Below are 15400 nucleotides of genomic sequence, written 5' to 3' on the forward strand. Positions count from 1 at the left end.
TAAATAAATAAATAAATAAATAAATAAATAAATAAATAAATAAATAAGCAAGCCAGGCATGGTGGCACATGCCTGTAGTCCCAGCTACTTGGGAGTCTGAGGTGGGAAGATCGCTTGAGCCCAGGAGATTAAGGCTACAGTGAGCTATTATCGCACCACTGTACCCCAGCCAGGGCAACTGAGTGAGACCCTGTCTCAAAAAATAAACAAATACATTAATTCATTCATTCATTTCCCCAACCACATGAAATCACCTATTCAAAAATATTAATGAATGTAGTTTAAAAATATAGTGAAACAAACAAACAAAAGGTTGCTTGGGCCCCACCCGCTAGAAATCTGATTCTACAGGCCCAGGGTAAAGCTGAAACACCTGCATTGAAAGGGCAAGAAGGCCGGGTGCGGTGGCTCATGCCTATAATCCCAGCACTTTGGGAGGCCGAGGCGGGTGGATCACCTGAGGTTGAGAGTTCGAGACCAGCCTGGCCAATATGGTGAAACCTGTCTCTACTAAAAATACAAAAAAGGAGCCGGGTGTGGTATGGGGCACCTACAACCCCAGGTACTTGGGAGGCTGAGGCAGGAGAATTGCTTGATCCCAGGAGGTGGAGGTCGCAGTGAGCTGAGATCGCGCCACTGCACTCCAGCCTGGCGACAGAGCCAGACTGTCAAAAAGAAAAAGAAAAGGCAAGAAGCTCTTCAGGTGACCATGATGGACAAAGTAAGAAGACAGGTGCCTGGCTTCTAATGGAACATTGCAAACTGTGCAGTGGTGGGTAACTTGGCAGTCTAGAGTGGCACGCTATAGCTTTACCATGCAGTCACACATAGGATATAATACTTTTTCTGTGCTCCAAGGTAAATGGAGGAGGTTGCCTGAGCTGGAGGAGGCAGCCATGGGCCCCGGAGGCCTCCTGAGAGCTGAGGAGGTGGTGTCTGGAGGCTGTTCAGAGGCTGTAGTCTGGCATGTGGGCCCCTTGTGGTGGGGGGATGAACGCTGAGCCCACGTCTGATGGGCTCAGTGTTCTTTTTCTCTTTTTCTTTTTCTTTTTTTTTTTGGAGATTGGTTCTCATGCTGTCACCCAGGCTGGATTGCAATGGCACGATCTTGGCTCACTGCAACCTCCGCCTCCTGGGTTCAAGTAATTCTCCTGCCTCAGCCTCCTGAGTAGCTGGGACTTACAGCTGTGCGCCACCACACCTGGCTAATTTTTGTATTTTTTTAAGTAGAAACAGGGCTTCCCCATGTTGGCCAGACTGGTCTCAAACTCCTGACCTCAGCTGATCCACCCACCTTGGCCTCCCAAAGTGCTGGGATTACAGGCATAAGCCACGGTGCCTGGCCTCAGTGTCATATTATTAAATATACATATTATATACATTAATAATATTTTATAGCTTTGTCTTTATTGTGGTTTTAATGAAATTGTCTCTAGTGTTTTGCCTTCAGGTGTGATATTGCCTATTGATTTGCCAATATCTTCTTCAGGTTCATTAATACCATTCTTTCTCTGGTTTATCAATTATTGTTACGTGGGCTCAGTGGGCTCAGGGCTCCTCCGCGCCCAGGGGGCCTGTGGAGAGAGAATGCTGCCAGGCTTTCTGTTCGTCAGCTCTGAGACAGTACAAAATCAGCAAGGGTGATCATATGACCACATGGCCGTTTCGCCTGTGTGGCACCGAGAGCCACAGAGCGCTCTCTGCATCATTTCGCTTGTGGTTTTGATCATGTCTGGCCAGATCTGACTGGATTGCCAGGCATGTGAACGCTGGGCGGGAGAAAATACGTCCTGCCCTTCTGTGGAAAGGCCTTGGAGAAATGTGGTTTTGGTGTCTTCTCCAGCGCCTGGCCGCCTCCTCAGGAGCTGAACACGTTTTGTCTTGCAGGGATGGTGCCCCGTACTGTGAAAAGGACTACCAGGGACTCTTTGGGGTGAAATGTGAGGCGTGTCACCAGTTTATCACAGGGAAAGTCCTGGAGGTAAGTGGCAGACCAGCTCCCTCACAGCGACCGCCATCTTCCTCAGCGGCCCTCAGAAACACACAAGGGGGAACCCTTTCCCGCCTCCTCCATCTTTTTTTTAACCTGTGGAGAAAGAAAGTAGTCGCAGGTGACTGTCTTCGGGAATTAAGGTGCTGCACTCTCCTCAAAGGCTCACATGGAAATTAGAATGATGGAGAATTTGCAAAGGAAAAAAAAAAAGAATGATAAAGGTTCTGGTGGGAGTTATGTAGGACAGGCTATATTAGACCATTTTCATTTTTAGAAGTTAGACAAGAGTAAATGAAGAGGATGCGAAATCGTGTGTATACATCCACTTGTGCGTGTGTGCATATGTGTGTGCGTGCATTTCTGGGAGTGTGCAGATTCAGGGAGCAGAGGCTCAGAATGGAAGCTAAGAAAGGAAGGGTGGGGGAAAGGTAGAGGCATTGGCTTCCCCAACCTTCAAAAACCACATCCTGCGTGACCCAGAGCACCGTGTAGCCGGGGCTGAGCTGAAGCCTGTCAAGTTCAGGTGCGACCGCCTCCAGCTGGGGAGCTTTCTTCCTGCTTTCTCAGCAGCTGCCACACAGGCTTCTGCCTCTGGGCTGAGCCAGTTCCTCTGGGGTGAGACACAGAATTCTGGGGCCAGAGTTCAGATGGAGTCGCTACCCTACTTCTCCCAGGTCTGTGGGGTGTCAGCCAGGTCCAAGGAAAAAGTAAGACTGCCTCAACCGTGGCCCACCTGGCAGGGTGGAGAGTATGACCCAAGCAGAGGTGGATCAGGAAGCCTCACAACTAGGGGGATGACTACAGGTCCTGCAGCTTGTCACCGTGCTTAGTCAGGCACCAGGCTGCTGAATCCGCAGAGCCATGTTCCACCTTCCCGGCAGGGCACGTTTCAGAGACACAGACACACAGACACAGATCTGAGGCCCCCCCACCAGCGTGTTTCTGGGCTGCACTGTCTTCCGTGGGTTTCACAGCAAAGGTCCAGCGTAGCCCCCTAAATCCCACTGTAAGCCCTTTCCACGAAGCACAGAGGGGCCAGCATTGGCTGTGTGCTGGGACCTGGGCAGCTGATTGCACTTGGGAGAGAAGGGTGTGATTGTGGTCAAATGCAGTTGCCTCTTAGCCCAAGGAAGAGGGTTCTGGGAAGAGGGAGCAACACCTGCAGGGGCTCAGAGGTGAGGAAAAGCACAGCATGCATAAGAAACAGCTGGGCAGGAGCACGGATGTGACAGATGATGCTGGAGAAGTGGGCAGGGTCCCAAGAGTCACATTCTGGAGTTTGGGTGTTACCCTAAAAGCGGTGGGAAGCCATTGAACTGCTTGTAGCTGGAGTGTCAAGTGATTAGACCAGGTTGTTGTGTAAAGAACGTATGAGAGTTCTCAAATCTATGTACACACATGTTCACAGCAGCACTATTCACATCAGCCGAAAGGTAGAAACAACCCAAAGTCCATCAGCAGGTGAACGGATAACAACACATGGTGTATCCGTCTAGTGGAATATCATCCAGCCTTGCAGCAGTGCTGCCTACCACAGGATGAGCCTTTAGAACACACTAAGTAAAAGAAACCAGCCACAAAAGGCCACATATCATATGATGCCATTTACATAAAATATCTAGAATAGGTAAATCCATATAGATAGAAAGCAGATTGGTAGTTGCCAAGGGCTGGGGGAAGGGGAAATAGGAAATTACTGCTTTACGGATACAGGATTTCCTTTTGGGGTGATAAAAATATTTTGGAATTAGATAGAGGAGGTGGTTGCATAGCATTGTGAATGAATGTACTAAGCGCCACTGAATTGTTCACTTTAAAATGGTTAATTTTATGGTACGTGCATTTCAGCTCAGATGTTTTTTTAAATGGCTGGGAAGGGAGTTGGGGTGGAGACAGAACAGCTAGGAGGCTACTACAGAACTCTGGGCACAAAACGATGGTGGCGCTGGCTGGAGTGGCGCCTGAGAAGTGGGCCCCCCCCCTCTGCATGCACAGGAAGGGTGGAAAGAGTTCTCTCATAGCCTTTCCAATAAAGCTTTAATTATTGACCCAAGGACACTTCAAAACTAGTGTCTTGACCAGGGAGAAAGAAGCATATCCCCAGGAAGGCTGTTGGAGAAGATGGATGGGACCCACCTGAAGGGGAGCTTGGAGTCCGAGCAGTCCCGTCACAGTGCTCAGAGCGTGATGCAGTGGTTGGTGCCTCCCCTCCTGGCCCTGAGTCCATCCCTCATCCCTCCCCAGAGAGCTCTTCTCAGCAGTGCCCTGACTGGGGCCTGACACCATTTCCCATGGGGTTCCTAAGTTTGATCTCTTGTGGAGGACTGAAATAAACCTGTTGAGTTGGGAGCAACTTGGAAATTTCCTTCTCCTCCTCCTCCTTCTTTCTTCTTCTTCTTTCTTCTTCTTCCTCCTCTTTCCTCCTTCCTCCTCCTCCTCCTTCCTCCTTCCTCCTCCTCCTCCTTCCTCCTTCCTCCTCCTCCTTTTTCTTCCCTCCTCCTCCCTTCTCACTTCTCCCTCCTCCTTTCTCCTTTCTTCCTTCTAACTTCTTTCTTCTTTCTTCCTTCTTCCTTCTTTGTTGTCGTCATCTTCTTTGTTTTTCTTTTTTTATTTTTTTAAGAGACAGGATTTTGCTCTGTTGCCCAGGCTGGAGTGCAGTGGTACAATCATACCTCACTGCAACTTCGAACTCCTGGGCTCAAGCTGTCCTCCTGCCACAGCTCCCTGAGTAGCTGGACTACAGGTGCATGCCATCACACCCACTTAATTTTGTTATTTTTTTAAAGCATGGGAGTCTCATTCTATTGTCCAGGCTGCTCTCTAACTCCTGGTCTCAGGCAGTCCTCTCGCCTCAGCCTCCCAAAGTGCTGAGATTACAGGCATGAGCAACCAAGCTTGGCCCTCATAAAAAAAAATAATAATAAAATAAAATAAAAAAACAATAGAACATCAGAATGATTTCCTAGATGTCCAGCTGTACAAAGAGAGGCGAGAAAACACTGAACGTGATCCCCACATTTGTGACAGCCATGTTTGCAGTCGTCTTAGTCCACATGTGGAGCTGTGTTCCCCCAAAACATGTTGGGGAGGGAAAAGGGCTCTGTGTGTGTGTGTGTGTGTGTTGATACCCTTCAGATTTAGCTCGACAGCTGTGGGGAAGAAAATCTAAAATAAAGCTAGATCCAAGAACATGCCGTTTGGAAGAAACATCTGCTTACTCTGTTTTCTCCTTCAAGACCTGAGTCATTTGGCTTTCACTGTGGCTGCAGAGGCCTCTTCTCAAGTTGGCTTCAGGTTTCTGTGAAGGCCGTTTTGTGAGGCTTAAGACTTGGAGACTTTCCATTTGGGGCTTTCAGAGTTGAGACGTCTGGGAGTAGTTTGCACCATGTTCAGCCTCGGATTCAGAATCCATCCAGCAGATGTAGTCCTCAGATGGGCGTGTGAGCTAGAAAAATGTCCTGCGGGGTTATCACGCTGACGTGTGACAACTTGTGAGTCAGTTTGGCTTGGTTACCAACACAAAGCAGGGCGGTCTCCACACACTCCTCCCTCGGCCTCTCGTGCTTGGGTCTTGGTGGTGGTGAAATTTTATGATGGTGGATTTGTTGCAAATACTGTGAACCTTGGGTTTTTGTGGTTTTTTATATTTATTTTATCCACAGATAAATTTATTTTATCCCTTTACAAATGTATTAGTTCTCTGTGTCAGCTGCAGCAGCGGTAGCTTAAAACAACAAGCTTAAACAGTTCTTGAGGTTCTTGAGGTTAGTTCTTAAACTGAGTTCTCTCGGTTCTTGAGGTTAGACGTCTGAAAGCAAGGCGCAGGCAGAGCCGTGCTGTCTCTGAAGGCTCTGGGGAAGGGCCTTTCCTCGCCTCTCCCAGTTTCTGATGGCTCTGCATGTTCCTTAGCTTGTGGCAGCCTCCCAGTCTCTGGCTTTGCCTTCACATGGCTGCCTATTCCGTGTTGTCTCCTTTTCTCTGTTACAGTTCCCTCTGCCTCTTTCCTGTAAAGGCACTTGTCACTGGATTCAGGGCCCACCCAGATAATCCAAGATGACCTCCCCATCTCAAGATCCTTCACTTAATTACATCTACAAAGACCCTTCTCCCAAATAAGCCAGCATTCACAGGCTCCATGGATTTGATATGGAGTCTCTTTTGGTGACGATCAGGTCACCATTCAACCTGCTCAAGTAAGCCTGGGAAATCACACAAATATCATCCCAGGGAGGCCTGCAGACCCTGTGTGGTTTTCACTTAACACTCACTGAGTCCTAAGAGGACCCAAAGGCCTCTCTAGTGTAGTGTCACCAGAGATGCCATCAGACACCTGAGGGACCTTTGAGAAAGAGAAAGGTCACTGGACAATGACAGAGAAGAGACGCTCCAGGTCTGGCTGTGTCACTCATTCCTAAGTGACTTGGGGCAGGTTGTTCAGCCTCTTGGGGCTGTCTTCATTTCCCAGGTAAAGGGACTGGCATGTAACCTCCAGCAGCCCTCGAGTTCTCTCCGCCTCTGTCATTCCTTAATTCTTGTAAGCCCTGAAAATCACATCAGCTTGAAGGGGTTGGGAGGTGAGCCTGAGCACCAGCGGGTCAGTGAAAAGGCTCTGGGTGGCAGCCAATCTGAATCTGTACTCACCAGCTGGGGGTTCTTGGGCAAGAATTGCCACTTCTTTGAGCCTCAGTTTTCTTTTCTTTAAGTGCAAGAATTGAAAATATGCATGTAATTCCAAGACTTGGGCTGCTAGACCTCCTGGAGTCACTTCAGCTCTAAAGATCTGAGTTCTAGAATTCTCATGTCTTGGCTGTAAGGGATCAGACAGAGCCAATGGTTATTTTTTTTCTGGAAACCAGCACGTAGCAGTCAGCATAGAGCCTACACTCAAATTGTAGCTTGATTTCTCATCACTTGCTTTCAGTTTTGTTTTCGACAGCAAGATTCTCTTTTTAGGGAGATCTTGCTATAAATGGTACATCTTCAAATGCTTCTGCTGATTAACTTATAAATTTAGGAGAGTGCTGAAGATATTTACAACCTGCCTCCTAATTAAGAAGTACAGGGGCAAATTAGTGTGAGATACTCGAGTTTGCTCTCGCCATCTTTTCTCCGAACTTCTCTGAAGCAGCCTTCCTCCCCCTTCCTGCCCCCCTCCTCCTCCCCTTTCCCTTTCCCCTCCCCCTGCCCCTTCCCCTGCCCGCACCTCCTTTCTGCCTAACAGCCTCATGGTAACAGGAAGCTGCAAGAGACTTCAGACTTAGGTCACTAATGTCATGGGGGAGTGGGGCATCTCTTTGGAATGCATTTCTTCCCATCTTTGGTAGATAGTCCTAGGAGAACTCTCACTCCAGCAGACTTCCTTTCCAGGGTACAGGTGGTTACCTGCTAACCTCATAAAGAAAAGGAACAGCAACAAAATGGTTGTTATTATCAACAGCAACAGCTAGTTTCAAAGTGAAGGCAGCTCATGGTAGGTGCAATCAAGTAAGGACTCCAAAATTCATAAGGGGGTTAGTCTCATATCTCTAACCCTAAATTTAAGTAAGACAGCAACTGAGTTTCTTGGTCTCTCTTTACAAAGGTATAACCATCTCTAGGCACATAGCTAAAAGTAGATTGTTTTTGATGGTGCTTTCTTAAGATGTGGAATCTTCTCTGGAACACCACACTCTTATGTAATACTTCCCATACCTCGTTGTTGTTGTTGTTGTTGTTGTTTAAGATAGAGTCTTGCTCTGTTGCCCAGGCTGGAGTGCAGTGGTGTGATCTCAGCTCACTGCAACCCCCACCTCCTGGGTTCGAGCGATTCTCCTGTCTCAGCCTCCTAAGTAGCTGGTATTACAGGCACACACCACCATGCCCAGTTAATTTTTGTATTTTTAGTAGAGATGGAGTTTTGCCACGTTGGCCAGGCTGGTCTTGAACTCCTGATCTCAGGTGATCTGCCCGCCTTGGCCTCCCAAAGTGCTGGGATTACAGGCGTGAGCCACCGTGCCCCGCCCCATACCTCTTTGGACTAGATAGAGGTTGAATTTATTCTTGACAAGTGTTTGGAAAAAAAAGCAAATGTCAAACTGAAAACAGAAGTCTGGAGGGTAAAGGAAAAGGGTTTATCCCACATATTCTTCCCCTAGTCTTGGGCTGTTTTACCAACAGACTAACGAAGGGTGGGCTTGACTTTCTCTTGGCCTCTCAAGCTGTCTTGTGCAATTCCTATGCCCCCAAGGGCTGCCTGTGTGCGCGGAGCACCGCACTGGTTCACTCAGGACAAAGGCGCTCAGCCCTCGTCCACACTGCAGAGTGGTACTTCCCTGAGCAGGCACCTGCCAGGCTGCACGGGAGTATTCTTTTATTCTCTTCCCTGAAAGGCGAGTTGTCTCACATGCATTCTGACCACAGAGGGAGAGGGCGGGGCTCTGAGTCCCACAATTTCCCTTTCCTCACATCACTGCACCCAGAAATCAATTGGCCTGGGCTCATCTGGTCTTTCCGGGCGGGCTGGTGGCACCCGTCCTTGTGTCGCATGGTATTTACTGTGTCGCCTGTGCTCTCTGGGAAAGTGCAGTGGTGTCTGTGACAGCCTGTACACCCACCACACAAGAAAGAGAGCCTCAGATGGAGCCGAGGGAAGTCCTCTAGACCCTGGAATGCCTGTCGAGTCAGCCCAATGAGGCAACCCTGCCCTGTCCTTGTCTGTTAACTTGGACATGGTGGATGGCAGGACAGGATTTAGACTCGCTTTTAGACCCCTCCTGCTGAACTCCTGGAGTGAAGGAAATGGAATCACAGTGGGATTCGGCCAAATCCTTTTCCTTGACTCTCAGCGGAATTAAAAACTGGTGGCTCTATTTTGTTTTGCTTTTGGACTGATTAAAAAAACTGCTTTTTCACAAAGCTGAGGGACAAATGTTTATGATGATTCTGAGGCAAATGCACATTATAAATTGGAGGCCTTGTCCCCTTCCTTCTTTTTGGCATAGGTATTTTAAGTACGTTATGTCACAGTAATCATAAGCAGTGAGTAGGTCTTGTTCTGGGCTAAGCTGTTCTCTAGTGAGCAAAACATCGTTTATCCTAGGATGCTTGCATGACATCTCATCTTTCCATCACCATCAGAGATGTAATTTGCAAAAGAGAAGTTGAAATGCTGATTCCCCTTTTCTTGTTCTGTGTATATCATACACATGCAAGGAACAAATAATAACCTGTGTCCATGCTGAAGGCTAATTACATTCTTCTCATTCTCACTGTGCTCAGAGGAATTCCTGCTTTCCTCCAATTAATTAATTGTAGACCCAAATATTTTTGAGGATCATGGAAGGGGAAAAGAAAATCAAGTTATCTGAGTATATTGGTTGAGGTGGTCTACGTCCCAGTGGACAGTGAGCCACTGTATCGTGACTTTGTATAATGTTTTTAACATCTGCAAGTCATCTCATAAACATTTAATTCTCATGACAGGCCTGCAAGCTGGTCAGGGCAATTAGTTATCCATCACCTTCATTTATAAATGAGGCTACTGAGTGCCCGAGACTCTGGAGCTAATTGGTGTGACAGAACCATGATTAGAAAATAGATCTCTTAGGTTGGTGAATGGATACAAACATGCAGTTAGAAGAAAGAAGTTCAATGTTCAGTAGCAGACTAGGGTGACTACAATTAACCAGCCATATACTGTATATTTCAAAGTAGCTGGGAGACATAGAGATGATAAATACTGAAGGTGATTATACTCCAGATACCCTGACTTGAGCATTATATATTATACGCATGTAAAAAAAATACTCATATGAACCCCATAAATATGTAAGATATTATGTATCAATAAAAGAAAAAAATAAGGAAAATAGGTCTCTTTCAATTTAGAAGATAGGGACATACACATATACAAAGAGACAGAGAGAGAGGGGAGAGCAAGAGAGAGCATGAACTTTATTATCTACCTGAAAATAATCATTACAGAAAACAATTTGCCTCTTGATATAACTTGCGGAAGGACCAAAACTTACCATTCCTGGTGGATGGCAAAGGCCTGCCTCAAGTGGCCCTTTTATGCCTATTCTCAGGACAATAAACATGTACTGCTTGGTTGGTTTACTTTTTACCAGTGTGAAATGTCACTGAAAATCAGTGACTTTGCTCATAGAGTCTGCTGTGTTTCTGTGCCTCATAGTCGGACCCCCTTGAATCATCTGTAGCCTCTACCAGGCCATCTGGCTCTGCCCTTGGAGAATGTTGTGGATGGACAATGCTGTCTCGAGTTCGAGAGCATATTTTCTTCATGGAGCTCTGGTCTCGGACTCTGTAGATCAATGGACAGTCAGGAAGGCCCTGTGAAACAGGGTCAATATTGAGACACTGGTCACCTTCTCTATTGTCAGACCATCACTTGACAATAAACTGGAGAAATGACTTCATTTTAAATATGAATTAAGCAAAATGTGGTATATCTAGAAAACGGAATATTATTCAGCCATAGAAAGGAATGAAGTTCTGATACATACTACAACATGGAGGAACCTTGAAAACATTATGCTAAGTGAAAGAAGACAGTCAGGGTCAGGTATGGTGGCTCATGGCTGTAATCCCAGCACTTTGGGAGGCCAAGGTGGGCAGATCACCTGAGGTTGGAAGTTTGAGACAAGTCTGGCCAGCCTGGCGAAACCCCGTCTCTACTAAAAATACAAAAATTAGCTGGATGTGGTGGCAGGGAAACTGAGGCAGGAGACTCACTTGAACCCAGGAGGCAGAGGTTGCAGTGAGCCGAGATCATGCCATTGCACTCCAGCCTGGGTGACAGAGTGAGACCCTGTCTCAAAAAAAAGAAAAAAAAAAGAAAGAAAAGACAGTCACAAAAGACCATATATTGTCCAATTCCATTTGTATGAAATGTGTGGAACAGGCAAATCCACAGAGACAGGCAGTACGTTAGAGAATGCCAGGGGCTGGGGGAAGAGGGAAATAACGAGTGACTGCTAATGGATATGGGGTTTCTTTTTGGAGTAATGAAATATTCTAGAATTAGACAGTGGTGATGGCTGCACAACTCAGCGAGTATAGTAATCCCTCAGTATATTCAGGGGATTGGTTCCAGGACCACCGTCCCCCTGGTAAATCTGCACATACTTACGTCCCAAAGTCAGTCCTGAGGAACTCACTTGTACAAAAAGTCAACCCTCTGTGTATAGAGGTTTTGCATCCCTTGAATGCTGTACTTTCAATCCACGTTTGGTTAAAAGAAAGGGGACCATGAGGTTCAAACCCATGCTGTTCAAGGATCAACTGCATACTAAAAATTACTGAACTATATACTTTAAAGGGGTGAATTGTATGGTATGTGATTTATATCTCAATTTCACATACACACATCTACCTGTCTAGCTATCTATGCAAGAATGGGCATTCAAGTCAATAAATGTCTTAATGCAAGATTCTATGCTAGGCTTGGCCAGGCACAGTGGCTCATGCCTGTAATCTCAGCACTTTGGGAGACTGAGATGGGAGATCACCTGAGGTCAGGAGTTCGAAACAAGCCTGGCCAACACGGCGAAACCCCATCTCTACTAAAAATACAAAAATTAACTGGGCATGGTGGCGCAAGCCTGTAATCCCAGCTACTCAGGAGCCTGAGGCAGGAGGATCGCTTGAACCCAGGAGGCAGAGGCTGTGGCGAGCCGAGATCATGCCACTGCACTCCAGCCTGGGCAACAGAGCAAGACAACACTTCAGAAAAAAAAAAAAAAATTCTATGCTAGGCTGCTTCCCTCTATGGGAGACTAAATTTTTGTTCTCTTAGTCAAAAATTGTGGCAAGAGGTTGCCACTGCACAGGACATGGCCTTGATTGTGGAGTGTAGCTTAGTGAATGTAAAATCTCTCCAGTGCTGGAAAAGTAGACTCCAGTTGAAATCCAATGTATGGTTTGTGATGAGTTCGTTTTGCAACATTTTATTGGAGATGAAAAACCTGGTGCTAATATTTTGTCCCCTTCATGGCTAACAGGTTGGAATTGACCCAGTAGGGCAGAGCACATTGATTGAATGAATGATTTGAGGAAAATCTATCTGATTGACCCGAAGCTGGCCACTTTCTCTTACTTTCACAGCAGGAGGAAATGTGTTGCGACAGGGCACCAGCAGACTGCATTCCCATGCATTAAAGATTTAATATTTATGGAAAGATCACCCCATTTCCTGTCAGCACAAATGGAAGGGCTTTCTTATTTGGAAATAACAGTTTGAAAAGAATTTCTATTTATCTTGAGTTAAAAGAATGTTTTGGTTTTTTTTCAGCATTATTTAACTTCAGAGAGTTTAGCTCATGGCTGAAATGTGTGAGCAGGGGAATAACTGACCCGGCAGGTCAAGTGAGACTCTTCCAGGAAGTCAACCAGGATTACTGAGCATGTGCTAGGAGCCCTACATGCGGCAGGGCGGGGGCAGTGGCGGGGGTGGGTCACAAAAGAAAAGTAAGATTTAGGACTTGTTCTCAGAGTGATAAGGCATGCGTCTTTAAAAGGCCTGCAGTATCCAAGCTGAAGACCTCCTGGAGTGTCCCAGGAACCGCCTCCCCCACCCGTCCTCAGGGATCATAAGTGCCCAGGGCCACTACAGCTTTTTCAGAGACTGAGGGCGAATTGCAGTTTAGAAATGACTGGGATTCAACAGCAGAGAGACACAGCCTGCCTGGACAAGTTACCACCAAGTGCAGTAAGGGGTGGAGTTCCCGGACTGGCCACTATTCTGGGCACCAAAATGACGTCCCCAGAGTATTCCTTTCTCCTCTCCAGAACCCAGCACGTCAGGGCATCAGGAGGACTCCTGTGTCAGCTTTCTCAGGGACTCAGAGCAGCACCCTCCCCTTCCTGCTGTTCCCTCCCAGCCCCATCCCGGGCTCTGCTTACCTCTTCTTTTACCACTATAGACATAAAAGGGGTGATCATGCCCCTTCTTCTAAATGGTTGATTCCAGGGTGCCCCACCTACCCTACAGAGGTGATCTTCAATAATTCCAAGCTAATTTTCATGACCTTCTCTTGGGGGAGCAGAAAAAGAGTTTAATCTTTGGCAGTGTCTCTCAGTGCACAAAGGTAATCCAGGGCCAGATGTGGTAGCTCAGGCTTGTAATCCCAGCACTTTGGGAGGCCAAGGCAGGAGGATCACTTGAGACCAAGAGTTCAGGACTAGCCTAGGCAACAGAGTAAGACCTCACTTCTACTAAAAATTTAAAAAATTAGCTGGGTGTGGTGGTGCGGGTCTATAGTCCCAGCTATTTGGGAGACTGAAGCAGGGGGACTGCTAGAGCCCAGGTGTTCAAAGCTGCAATGCTGCAGTGAGCTATGATCACACGCCGCTGCACTCCAGCCTGGGCGACAGAGCACGACTCTGTCCCAAAACAAACAACAACAACAAAAACACAGTAATTTTGGACCCACAGTATTAAACAGCAAAGTAATGGGCACGCACGGTAAACGTCCCGAGTTCAAGAGAGATTTTTGGTGACTACTAGAAAGAAGTCGACTTTGATTCTTAAGGAATGGGTAGTCAAGGTGAGAAATTTATCTTTGTTTGCTATTGTTACTGAAGGCTTTGTTCACTTTTTTCCAGCCTTGTTTGTTTCTTTGACTTTAAGCATGTGATTTTATTGTACTGTCTGATTTAATTGCAAGATTATAATAATATGTCCTTTTCTATTTCAAACCAGTAGTCAGCTTATAACTATTATTTTATTATTTTGAGACAGAGTCTCACTCCATTGCCCAGGCTGGAGTGCAATGGCACTATCTTGGCTCACTGCAACCTCCGCCTCCCAGGTTCAAGCAATTCTCCTGCTTCAGCCTCCCAAGTAGCTGGGATTACAGGCATGTACCACCCATGCCTGGCTAATTTTTGTATTTTTTACCAGAGACAGGGTTTCACCATGTTGGTCAGGCTGGTCTCGAACTCCTGACCTCAAATGATCCACCCACCTCAGCCTCCCAAAGTGCTGGGATAACAGGTGTGAGCCACCGCACCTGGCCAGTTCAAAAGTTTTTAAAAATATTTTCTACTACAGGCTAATTTTAGCTTAATCATGAGGGAAACAGAATTTTTTGGGCTCACTCAGACCCATTCTCCATTTGAAAGATTGACCCTACTAATCCACTTGTGTCTGCCAACTTAGCTGATGGTGGTAGACAGACACGTGGGTCTCTACACCCTGACCAGCCTGACTCCTGGAATCTGGGTTGTGCCACTGCTGGGCATTGCGACTACCTCCAGCAATCTTCTCTAGCTTTTGGGTTCTTAATAAGTCACACCGAAGATGGCATCTCAAGCTACCTTGGCTCTCTTTTGTCCTTGTGATTCCACCCGGTTGGCCTCTCCATGAGTGTTTCACTTGGAGGGGTCTATGTTGAAAAATGGCACCATCCAAAGGTCAGCAGGATAATTTCTGTTCTGGGCACAGTATTACCAGGCTAAGGATATGAAACTCTCCCCAGGGCCTAGGAGATGGCACGTGCTCCAGGGAAAATGGGAGCATTTTGTTCCTTTGGATCCAGTGATGCTGTGCTGAGGAGTCTGCCACCATGGACAGGCTGCCTCCTCGTCTGTTTCACACCTGAATGTGCTTGCTTCCTGGACCTCGTGGCTTCCCGCCTTGGGGAGGATATGGTGCCAGCTCCAGCAGATGGACTTGCTTGTAGTTTGCCAACTAGTCAGGTGGAGGGAGTTAGGGATGGTGCCCATCCAGCCCAGCGGAAATGAACTGGTACAGAAATTCCTCCCGAAAAGGGAAACTTCGCAGTGGCCTTGAAAATGCAAACTTCATAAACTATTTTAATGGGTCCATAGCAAAACACAAACCTGCAGGCATCTTGGAAACAGGGATAGAATTTGGAATTTTGGAGCCTGATGTGGCCTGGATAGGTAAGGTGGAAGGGAGAGAAGAGTTGTTAGCAGAAAGAACTGATACAGGCCAGGTGCAGTGGCTCATGAGGCCAAGGTGAACAGATCACTTGAGGCCAGGAGTTCAAGACGAGCCTGGCCAACGTCATGAAACCCCGTATCTACTCAAAGTACAAAAATTAGCCAGGCACGATGGTGTGCACCTGTAACCCCAGCTACTCGGGAGGCCAAGACACGAGAATTGCTTGAACCCAGGAGGTGGAGGTTGCAGTGAGCTGAGGTGGCACCACTGCACAGACACACCAGCACTTGATCCTAGTAGCCACACTTAAAGCACAGTAATCTGGTGGGGGGTGGTGGCTCATGCCTGTAATCCCAGCACTTTGGGAGGCCAAGGCAGGCGGATCATGAGGTCAGGAGATCGAGACCATCCTGGCCAACATGGTGAAACCCCGTCTCTACTAAAAATACAAAAATTAGCTGGGCATGGTGACACGTGCCTGTAATCCCAGCTACTTGGGA

The 15400-nt window shown here is 47.1% G+C and overlaps 1 protein-coding gene across 2 annotated transcripts in view; it reads left to right on the forward strand.

Moving 5' to 3' along the window:
* ABLIM1 (actin binding LIM protein 1) overlaps positions 1–15400 on the forward strand; it is a 257200-nt gene that overhangs the window by 138078 nt on the left and 103722 nt on the right. For both annotated transcript variants that reach the window (XM_023206652.2, XM_023206653.2), the window contains exon 6: positions 1888–1981. In XM_023206652.2, coding sequence (XP_023062420.2) covers positions 1888–1981 — 94 coding nt within the window. The remainder of the gene's footprint in view (positions 1–1887; positions 1982–15400) is intronic.

Source organism: Piliocolobus tephrosceles, chromosome 9, assembly GCF_002776525.5.
Source record: "Piliocolobus tephrosceles isolate RC106 chromosome 9, ASM277652v3, whole genome shotgun sequence".
NCBI lineage: Eukaryota > Metazoa > Chordata > Mammalia > Primates > Cercopithecidae > Piliocolobus > Piliocolobus tephrosceles.